The sequence below is a fragment of the Arachis stenosperma genome, chromosome 7 (genome assembly GCF_014773155.1).
Source record: "Arachis stenosperma cultivar V10309 chromosome 7, arast.V10309.gnm1.PFL2, whole genome shotgun sequence".
Taxonomy (NCBI): domain Eukaryota; kingdom Viridiplantae; phylum Streptophyta; class Magnoliopsida; order Fabales; family Fabaceae; genus Arachis; species Arachis stenosperma.
The window spans coordinates 73220959-73232306 of record NC_080383.1 but is presented as its reverse complement, the minus strand read 5'-3'; the positions used below and the strand labels follow the sequence as shown (position 1 = coordinate 73232306).

Here is an 11348-nt window from a genome sequence, read left to right as displayed (position 1 = left end):
AATTGATCCATGTAAATCAGAGTTAGTAGAGCTATATATTGTTGCTATAAAAATATTACAATGAATAAAGTACTGTGTATATACCATATGTTGAAAAAGGTAACATTATGAATCATTTTAAGAGGAAATTAAATCATTTTCCAAGGAGCATGAGTTTCATGCTCCTGTTACAAAAATTGGTAACCATTTTTTATCCTTTATAACCCTTGGTGTGTGTTCATTCCTCTCATCCTATTTACATTTTTTTTTTATGCCTTAATAGTAAAAAGTGTTGTCCTTGTGATTTGGGGCATCCTTGCACAGCATGGATCGAACTTCCATGATAGATCGAGGTGCCTCTAGATCCTTCTCTTGTAACGCGTTTCCAAGAAGTTGCTGCATCTGCGACGCAAAGGTGTCATCCAAGACCTGCGCAATCAATGATTCGATCAGAAATTGCAAACTGTATGACAAACAAATACTTAATGAGAGAAATTCTAAAAATTTATAATTACATCTTTACTGGTTATTTTTCAGAAAAACACTAATCTTTAAAATATTTGCTTTCTTAATATTCCATAATTCATCGTACATCAAATACAAAACGAATATTTCACACAAAAAATTGTATTTTTTAACAAAAAATAGTTAGAAAGGACTTAATTGAAAGTTTTTATCTAATGTAAATATTTAATTACAAACTTTTAAATTAAACCTATATTAAATAGTTTTAAAAACAATGGCATTATGTTAAATAATTTTTTACACAGTAGTCACTGAAGAATAGCATTAGTTAAATGGATCTCTCAGCATTCATGCTCAATGTTTTACTGTATATAAAAGAGTTTATAATTAAGCTGATTAGGGTGTTACTTACAGAAACAGCTACCCTTGAACCTTTGTACCATGACCTGTTCTCTTTTCGATTCTCCAAGAAACTCAAAATCTCCTGTGGAATAGAAAGATACCATGAATCATATGGAATTACTATCGCGGACTCCGGCATCTATATGGAATTAGTATCGTGGAGTCCAGCATCTAAATTAAGGCTAAAATCTGAATGCAATCAGTTTTACCTGTCCCATACGATCCCAATACCCTCGACAGATGGCAATGAAGACATGAGTCTCGAAGATGCTGTGAAGGTGACTTATGGTACTAGCCAACTGCTCGTTCAAGGGCTGAATTCTTCCTCTTAAATCAGATTCGACCACAGTTTCCTTTGAATCTTGAAGAATTTTCTTCAATTTTGTGGTATTTTGTAGCTTTGTCTGGAACATCATAAAAAAGATGCATATGAGGGACACCTTATATACTTTTATCAGTTCCTTCTCATTAATCTAAAATGAAAACAATTAAGATAATCTTCTACTGCATAAATATGTTGAACGTAGCATTTGCAATTTGATCCCAATGTTATAATCCCAGGTCGTTATTGCGGCAAATAAATTAATTACAAAGAGCTACTTACATTCTCCACGAGTTTCTCAACAATAGCTTGCACGTAATTCCTGAACTTGGCCCTCAGCATCACCGTCACTTCACTAAGTCGCTCACCAGGTGCTGTGTTACCAGCATTCGGCAAGCACGAACCCCACGACCTGAACTGAGATTCTACCCTCGGACGCAATACATCCAGCATTCTCTTCAATGAATTCAAAAGAATTCCAAGCTGAAAGCATATAGGCTTAAGTTTAAAGTGCTTGTACAAGAACAGAATATTTAAACTACTGAGGAATTCATTCCACCTACCTCATCAGGAACAACATATGCACATGTGTTCCGTTTGGCGAGTTTCTGGACATATTTCAGCCCAAATTTCTTGGGAGCAATGCTATCCTTGAGAGGAGACAGTACATCTGCATATTGTTTGTCTAAAGCTTCCACTATAGCTTTCTCAATATCAGCGATGGCCTTTTTTTCAAATAAACAAAGAAAACAAATTAATACTTTTTTTATCTTGTACAATATCACATGCATGATCAATAAATAAAATATTTTATAACCAAATATCAAGTATTACTCTCCTTAGAATATGTAACCAAGAACAGGAGAGGACAAAGCTTATTCATTTTTTTGTGTGGAGTTCTTCGAAATATATAAACTTTACATTAAAGTGATTTACCTCCATAAATTAATAGGAAGATGAAAATGTGATGAAAAATCTGAGCCATATTACTTTCGAGTGCATATTATAGCATAAAGATGCAGGATTAATGAAGTAATAAGGAAGATCTGGCATACATTCTCTAAGACCAAGGTATATTCTGGCCATCGGCAAATTATGACCTCATAGTCTGTCAATGTCTCCTTCAGCCGCTCGTACATGTCATCGACAAAAGGAGTAGTAGAATGTTGTGTTCTAACTCCTGACCACTTCACCTGGAAGAACAATGCATTTAGTTACAACCCTATTGCAATAAGAAAATTCACCACGAAGATAGCATTGTGTTGAGAAGAAATACCTTATCTAATTTGCACGACTCGAGCAAAGATAGGCGTCTGTCTTGGATCCAGACAAGAATATACAAATGGAATAACTCTTTTGCATCTACACCTCCTTTGATAGGACTAACAAAGGAGATAAAATAAGTTAAGATTATTCAGTATCATTCAAAGCGAATAAAACTAGGGCTATACAGAACACACCTAATATTCCAGCTATTAAGATCCCTTTGAAAATCTGATGTTGCGATAATAAGGTCAGCTACCGGTGATGCTGGACCTGTTGGTGGACAAGATATGAGGAAAGCTCGTAATCTACTGCAAAGCTCAGTGCTGTATATTGATGCAGAGAGATTTGGCAGGTCCACAAAGCTGTGAAAAATACAGAATTACAGAACAAGCTAGGTTAGAAGCTGAAATTGGCAAAAGTAGCTAGAAAGAACTACCACAAAAGGATACTTGGACCAAAAGATAATAAAGTTTGAAATGCATAAAACTGATTCATAGGAAAATCCTATGCCAATGAGTAAAATTATGCCATCACATATTCAAATACCAAGTATTCCTATCCAAGATCACATTTATCAACTATGCAAGCTAGAAGCTAGTTTATTACTGCACATGCTTGCTTAATCGGTTATTACTAACAGAAGCACTGGGCTACCAAACTTTTTCAGTTAGAACGTACATAATTTGGGCAACATTAGATTCAGTCTGAATTTCTGATGAGAAATTGAGAAAATAATAAAATAAAATAAAGAGGCAAAAATCCTATTTCCCACTTGTATTGTTTTGATTAAAAGGACATCAATACAAGTTTTCTAGGTTTGGTACCTAGTAATAATGAACCACAATCTTATCACTTATTGCTCGTTGAAATATAGCTAATCTTAAACACAATTTTCGAATAAAGATGATACCAAATTACCAATAAGGGGCAGTGGCATTAAATATTTTCATCAACATATCCTGATATAATCATCTATTCGTTTTGTGTATCGAGCAACTAAAATTTACTTGTATTTCAGCAATGATACTCTAGCAGATACATACAAGAATATGCAGGACGTAAATAATACCTTGGAAGTATATTTTGATTATGAATTTGGATATCGGTATGAATCTCATTTCCAAAGTTTATGCATAGGGACTTCATCTTCTGATACGCAGTTGACATAGTCACACTATCCACCAGAGCGCCTTCATTACTGTTTGTAATATATTCATCTGTTTCAGTCAGGTGCCTTCTGGCCCTCTTTTTTGCAGCAACCTGAGAAGATACTAGTGATCAATAAGAGGACAGTTGCTTTAAATAATAATAAAAATTAAAAAAAAAAAACACTCAAGTTCATCTAACCTGGAAATAATGGCAGAAAGCAGTTTGAGCCTCGGGGGATAAGATGTCATGAAGAAGCTTGTAGAGCTTAACGGCAGGTTCCAAGGCAGGCGCTGCATGGCCAGATGCCGGTCTGAAAACCTCTACGATGCCCGAAAAAGATGATTCGTCAAGTGATTTGTAATTCTCAAAAACAAGAGTGAGTATCTGCTCAATTTGATCCTTGGTCTCTCCTAGTATACGATTCTGATGAGTAACAAAAAAAAAATATGTTAGCCAATATAGGAAGATCGATCTATTTGAAGTAAGCAGATGTTGAAAAAACAATCAGTTCAAGTATATCAAAATACAATCAAGTCGAAGTTACAGAATAAACTTGCCAAATACAAGAAAGTCAGGTATATGAATTACATAAATAAAAAATATAAATGATACCTCTTGGTGGCTTAAAGAAGTCTTGCCATTTCCCTTCATGAGAACCGGTGTTAGCAGATGATACACCAGGTTAAGGCAGTCTTCTGTTGGTGTAGCCACATCCATGACATAAGATAGATACCTATTTAAACAGAATGTCATGAAGACCGCAAATAAGATAAATTGAAGTGTTTGGAAAACATATATTTAGTTAATCGTTAAATATTTCAAAAGATAATAGCAAATGAGTTCACATTACCTCAACTTAGTATATATCTCAGACACACCATAATAAGATGCAAACTCTGTCAAAAGCCATTTCCAAGGACCATGTAGCAACAGATTCCTTTGCTGAAAGCCCTGAACTTTCATTGCAACTTCTAAAACTACGTCATATGCTACTGTCTCTGCTACAGAACCACACTGGAATGAAAGGGTGAGACAAATAAATATTGGTTATGTTAAGCATAATACAACTAAAACCAAGATAAAACTTTCAGCAAATGAAAACACCAAGTAACCTTAAACCTTAAACACATTCATAACAAAAAAGACTATTTTCCTATTTCAATTTCAGAATAGTTATAGAAGAAGCCCCAAGGAATCATCATAAGCCAATATTACTTTTCTAGTTGAGTCATTGCACGTGTTCAATGTGTTTGGACTAAGTTATTGTGTTTGAAATAATATCTAATAGAAATATAAATGTTAAATTAACAAAAAAAGAAAAACAACAAGAAAAAGGAAAGAGTGATTACTCAAAAGACATACATGCATTTACAAACAGAACAAATGGAAGTAAGATTTAGACTGTTCCTGTGACAGTATGACTGTGGTTTACGAAAGAAGAGCACACATGAATTGAGGACCTGACTATTATAGTTCAATGCATACATAACTAACCTTAAGATGACTATTGTCATCTGCACTTGTTGAATAAAGTATATACAGTTGTATCTTGCCCACAAGCTCATGGCCAGGCTCACGATAAATCGGCCACCAGCGTAATTTGTCAGCCTGCGATCAGATTGAACATCACCAATTTTACAACAATTATCATCATTCATTACAAGCACTAGAGATTCCATGAATCGGCAATATAAAGTACCGGATCATCAGCTACAGTAGCCACTTGGACAAGAACACGGCCAAAATGCTTTCCTTTGGAATCTTGAACTTCAACAAGCAGATCATCTCCAAGGCTATCCGGGAAACTGTAAAAATTGGAGAAAAAAATTAACTCAAGTCACCTAATCAACAAAAGGATTTTCTTTGTTTTTATGGGGTGGGTAGGGGACTAAAAGAACTTACAACATATGGGATTCACTGGATCCAGGCTGCAACCTAATGGAATCTTCCTCTGCTGTGCTCTTCAGTCTTAGAAAACAAGAGTACGTCTCTGATCAAATGCATAGGCCCAAAAAAGAAATAAAAAATATGAGAAAATAAATTAATCATCATGTATATTGAAGTCAAAGGTCCAACAGTTAGCCATGACAATATTATCACAAGCTAAGAAAAATAGCAAAAAAATTATCATAATTAAAATACTGAAGGAAATGAAATTTTCTTTTTCAGTTCCCCTATAATGTGGAGATATATCATAATAATGAGTAACAATATGGAAATTGCATTTTAACATACCTTGCACAGCTTCATAGGACGTTGAATTGTTCCGTAGAGTCGTCACACCAACTTTCAAGAGTCCAGACACTTGCTGTAGGTAACGGGTACTAGCATGAACATATGCCAAGCTTTGTCGTGCAAAGGAACCATTTGCAGGCAAACGGGGTGCAAATCGAATTCTTTTGAGTGATTGCCATCCAGAAGATAGTGACAACTGAAAACTAGAGAAGCGATGTCGCACAGATTCCATTTTAAGTTTATCCGTCACAAACGATGACATGCTACAGCCAGTTGGCGGGTCTAAGCCCATTTTTACTCTACGTACTGAAAAGTAAGAAAAGTATCAGCTATGACTCAATTTGGAGAAGCACATAATTTAAATGGTAAACTAGCATGAAAACCTACCTTGCACCTTCATCTTGCCAATAAGCTTTTTTGGTTTGGGAGCAACACCCTCACTGGAAGGCTCTGATTTGCTCTTCATCATTAGTTCATCCTCCGACTGTAATAATACCTGCCGCAATCTACAAATAGAAAAAAATAACAACAATCCGATAAGAATGCAAGCATCCATCAAAAGCTTAAAGTGATAGTTAATAGCCTACAAATAATTTTATAACCCATGCACCCGAAAATAGAAGAGCTCCTTAGACTTAGCAACTACACATGATAGTTTTCGGATAACAATGATAGTGGACATTCTAATACAACTAACTTCTACCTACTAGATGGAGCAATTTTCAAGTGAAAAAGAAATATAAGAGCACTGCATATGCATCAAGGATAAACAGGTCCTAAGCATCAAAATAATATCTGTCAAAACATTCTGGCTTAGTTTGGTAAAGCTTTTACTTTTTAAAAGTAGCTTATAAAAGTTAACTTTTAAAAGATGGCTTTTCATAAGCAACATCAATTGTGTTTGGTAAAATAGCTTTTAAAATTTAAAAATACTATAATAGACATAAATGCAAACATTAAATTTGAAAATTAGTTAACATATGAGGTTATATTAGACTTTTAAATTTTGAAAAGCACAAGTCAACTTTGAAAAGCTCTATCCTAGGTGCTTTCAAAAGTACCCCGATCTTTTAAAAGCTGCAAGCACAAGCACATGATCTTTTTGATTTACCAAACACAAAATGAGGAGCTTGAGCTTTTAAAAGCACAAGCACATCTTCAAAAAGCTTTACCAAACCAAGCCTCTATTGTGCCAAAGCAATACCAATATCAGATGTTACAATAAATTAGGCTAAGCTTGGAATATCCAGTTCTTTTATTTTAGAGAACGTGTAAGAGTGTTTGCTATCCCTGCTTAGTTATTTCTGAACTTGGGATTTTCTTAATAGATTAATATAACCAACGGGGAGCCTTGGAACAATGAGTTATCTCCGTGTAACCTCAGTCACAAGTTCAAGCCATGGAATCAAACAATGACAATTATTAGGTTAGGTACATGATCTGAACGCTTGATACTTGTGTACTAGGCTGTCGTTTTTATTAATATAACTTTTTTATTTTTACGTTACATGATCTCACCATAACAGTCCCCCGCCCCCCCCCCCCCCAAAAAAAAAATGTTTTGCTTCCTAATAATAAAGGGGAGAGAGAGAGAGAGAGAGAGAAGAGAGTTTGGGAATTTTGCAATTATGATTAACTAACTCATAGCTGCATCAGTTTTAGTAGCTTGTGGGGTAAGCTACACTGAGGGTAGTATGAGGAATACAATGGTAAGTTAGTTACTGATCTGTCCTAGATGGCAGTTTTACTCTACTTAGACTAAGAGTCACTTACAGCTTCTCCTAACTTGCTCTATTATTTCCCATTGTTTTCACTATAGCATAGTTTTTCCCCTATTGTGTTGCCAAATGCTATATGACAAAGGAAATGCACAGTTTAGATTCTCCAAGGCACTGTGCAATCATGGAACCAGACCATGCACAGTTTATTAGCACTGTCTACATGAAGCACAGAGCACTACTATCTTCATCAAAGTTAATTATATCAAGCATCCATGAAGAGGACAGAAATAGTAGTGAAAGGAAAGTCTTAACTCACCCAAATGCATCCCTAAGTAAAGCACATTCATTTTCTAGAAACATAGGAGCTTCCATGCACTGCATTGCCCAAGCATGGAGGCAAAGGCGAACACAAGCGTCGTATGCAATCACACCATGCCACGGTCCAAGGGCGCTGAAATGGATTTACAAAGTAAATAAGCACATACTTAAGGTAAAACTTTTCAGGATAATCAAAAAGGATAATACCTTGCATGAAAGGTTGGTATACGAGCTGGCTGTGAATTTGACGAAGCAGCAGCCTCTGAACTAGGAGCGTTTCTGCAAAAATATGTTACAGTACTAACAATTTAGATTATATAAGATTACTACCATTTGTATATTGTGTGACTAAGCAACAAGTATTCATGTTCTGTTAAAGCGGTTATGAACTTATGTGTTGTGAGACATACTTATTCTATCAAAGATACTAACCTAACAAACTGGTCAGACTCAACTCCAATGTTCTCTTTTGTATCCTCAGACATGGATTTCAAAGTACTTGATTCTGCTTTAAGTGGAATAGCATGTACACCAGAAGTGGGAATTTTCTCATGTACTTGTCTAATCTCTGGAGCAGCTCCGCAAAACGGGGGTGCACTAGGAATGTCGTCATCATCATCGGACCCTCTTCCATTCTGCACAAATCATGAAATTAGGATGATTTTAGCCAGCCATGAATGTTCAATTTGTCGAGGATAAGTATTTAAAAATCCAATCACGAGAACTTTTTTTGAGGTAGATAATATGAGCCAAGAAGAAGACATATATAGCCTATACAAGTACGAAGATAGTAATTGGGAAGAGAAACATATGTCACAAAATCAAAATACAGAAAACAACTTTGCATGATTTCATTAATTAGTAAATTCAAACCTTATTTTAAATTCAACATCTGTTATACAATTTCAGAACTTTGTACAAAAACAGCCACATTCCTGCCCAATATATCCATGACTGTGAAAATTTTTGGAGGCATATAATGACATTACTTCAATACATATCAATAATAATTGCATACCTTTTCTGCAGCACTTTGCGTGTTCATCCTTGAAGGCACACTAGAAGCGTAACCTTCTGATGCTCTATTTCTCGGCACAGCACCATTGATACTTCCTACCTGAGTGGTAGAGAATTCAGAGCTGGCTGCAGAATCCGACGATTCATCCTCGGTAAATCCACTATGCATTACTTTCCTCACACCCCTCAACAAAGGATCCCTAACAAAACCATTTCTCCCAACCAGTGTCTCCCTTGAAGAACTGACCTCCGAGTAAGTATAATCACTTCCATACCGCGGCGCCCTATGAGGGAGGTTCCCATATCTCCCAGCAGCACCATTCGGTACTCGAGGGTCCTGGGGTGAAGAATCCAGCGAATACCTTCCACCATAAACCTCTTCCTCCGAATCAATGCTATCATCATTATCAGAATTAGAACCACTGTTAATGGACGACACCGGAATCGCATTAGCAGGAATGTGCCCACTTCTGAATTTTGCTGGTGGTGGCAACCCAAACCCTCTACCACTACCACCCTTCACTACACTGATGGGATCATTTCGAGATCTTAATGTGGAGCTGGAGATTGGAATATCCTTCTAATTCCCAACAAAATAACCCAAACAGAAAATATAAAAGAAAATCAGAACTTCACAAATACTAATTTCATGTAAAGTGTTGCTGATTCATAAAACTTCCTTCTAAATAAAAATTAAAAACTTCTAAATTCTAATCACCAACATTCTACAAAAAAAAAAAAAAAAAAAAAAAAAAAAAAAAAAAATCAGAACTTCACATCGAGGTAAATTCGGAGAAACCCATGTTTGTGTACACACAGAAACGAAGAAAACAAGAACAACAAAAAGAAAGGGTTGAATTTCAAGAATGGAAGCTACCTCTCTAACCCATCTAAGTGCATTTTTGTCAAGTCCTTCAGTGAACATCTTCACCTGCAGAAACAAGGTAACACCCAAAAATCTCGGCAACCAAAAACGCCTCAATGCAAGTGCAAATGCAACATCAAAAATTGGAAGCCAAAAGGGTGAGACCTTAACAGAAAAAAATAAAAAATTGAACTTTATTTACCGAACCAAATGAATGCTACTAGTATAACAAGTGATGACAGAGAACAGGGAACTCTGACATGTGTGACAAAGAAGGTTAAGGTTTTGTTTGAGTGAAGAACAAGAAGAAAAAGAAGATGGGTGTACCAAACAGGAATGTGAATCAGCTTAGGGAAGGTAGCAAAAAAAAGAAAATGAACAAATATAAAAAAAAAAAAAAGAAGAAAAACCTAAATGGGGTGCGAGATTTGAGGGAGAAGAGCAAAACTAAAAGATGAAAAAAGGGGTTTGCTTACTTAAAAAAGCTTTTTGCTTTCACAGATTTCACTCACTCGCTTACTCAGAACATGAAGAGAGAGAATGAGACACTCAAAAAGCCACTACCCTGCTCTCTGCTACTTCTTTCTTACTCTTTCATTGCTTCTTTTCAATTTTTCTACTGTCCTCTTATTAATTTAAAATTTTAATTAATTTTAATATCTGTCAAGTTTTTAAGAGAAAATTAATTTAACAAACAATACTCCAATACTAACAAAGATTCTCATTTTTTATCAATACTTAATCAGTAATAATTTATCCCATATTTACAAAGATTTTGAATAAAAAAATATATAATTTGTATCTATATTTATTAAAATTTATACATATTAATTAATATAATTTATATTTATATTTTATAAAATTTATACACATAAATTAATAAAATTTATTTATTAAATACAATTAGTATTTACCCTAAACAAATAAAGACCAAAAATATGAAAATTTATTGACCCAAGATTTTCTCTAATTTTAATTAGTAATTGCTTAAAATTTTAAAAATATTCTAAAATTCAACTTTGGCAATGAGATTTAGCTGAATCTCTGAAAAATTAATGAGATTTAATTAAGTTATTTTATTGAGTTTCTTTTATTTGGTGTAATATTTTTTAAGAGAATTTTAATTCAATTTTTAAGCATATTTTATCTTATTTAGTTTTAATTGTGCAATAAATATTAAATATATACTAATTGATTGTGTCACCTCAATTAGATCTTATTTTCAAAGTGATTTAATAAAAGAAAGTATAATTTGATCGAGGTTTTAAACAGTAATAATTTACATATCAATCAAATTCGACTTTTTATAATGTATTTTAAATGAACAAAATAATTTCTAAATAAAACAAGTTTTAATATTTAATGAAACTCATTGGTAGCAAAAATACATTTCCATATTCCATTCATGCGTAAAATAGTCTTCAGATCATTAGTGGTCAACTAGAACTAATATGGTAAAAGTACAATTAGATTTTGATATAATCTTTATTTTTACAAGATACTTACTTTACAAGTAAACGCTTAAATTGATTCGAACAAATATTAGATTGAAAATTTTAATTTTTAACAAATTTTTGTTATTATAAAATTCTTCGAATAAAATAAGTCC

At 34.2% G+C, this 11348-nt stretch overlaps 1 protein-coding gene across 1 annotated transcript; it reads right to left on the bottom strand.

Annotated features, from left to right (window-relative positions):
* Positions 1–10130, bottom strand: LOC130941436 (uncharacterized). The gene is made up of 22 exons (XM_057869940.1): positions 9752–10130; positions 8876–9454; positions 8290–8492; positions 8065–8136; positions 7856–7990; positions 6206–6324; positions 5819–6124; positions 5486–5573; positions 5283–5388; positions 5078–5191; positions 4434–4597; positions 4196–4316; positions 3782–4006; positions 3504–3694; positions 2629–2796; positions 2445–2550; positions 2224–2361; positions 1732–1893; positions 1451–1651; positions 1056–1250; positions 857–928; positions 1–408 (listed from the first exon to the last, which is right to left on the bottom strand). The coding sequence occupies exons 1-22, from the start codon at positions 9797–9799 to the stop codon at positions 256–258; spliced, it is 3666 nt and encodes a 1221-aa protein (XP_057725923.1). The 5' UTR covers positions 9800–10130; the 3' UTR covers positions 1–255.
* Positions 10131–11348: the final 1218 nt, after the last annotated feature.

Coding starts and splice junctions, on each gene's coding strand:
- LOC130941436 (XM_057869940.1), bottom strand. CDS start 9,799: ATGTTCACTGAAGGACTTGACAAAAATGCACTTAGATGGGTTAGAGAG. Junction 5,192..5,282: donor CTACTGTAGCTGATGATCCG/GTACTTTATATT, acceptor ATCTGATCGCAG/GCTGACAAATTACGCTGGTG. Junction 409..856: donor GTTCAAGGGTAGCTGTTTCT/GTAAGTAACACC, acceptor TTGATTGCGCAG/GTCTTGGATGACACCTTTGC.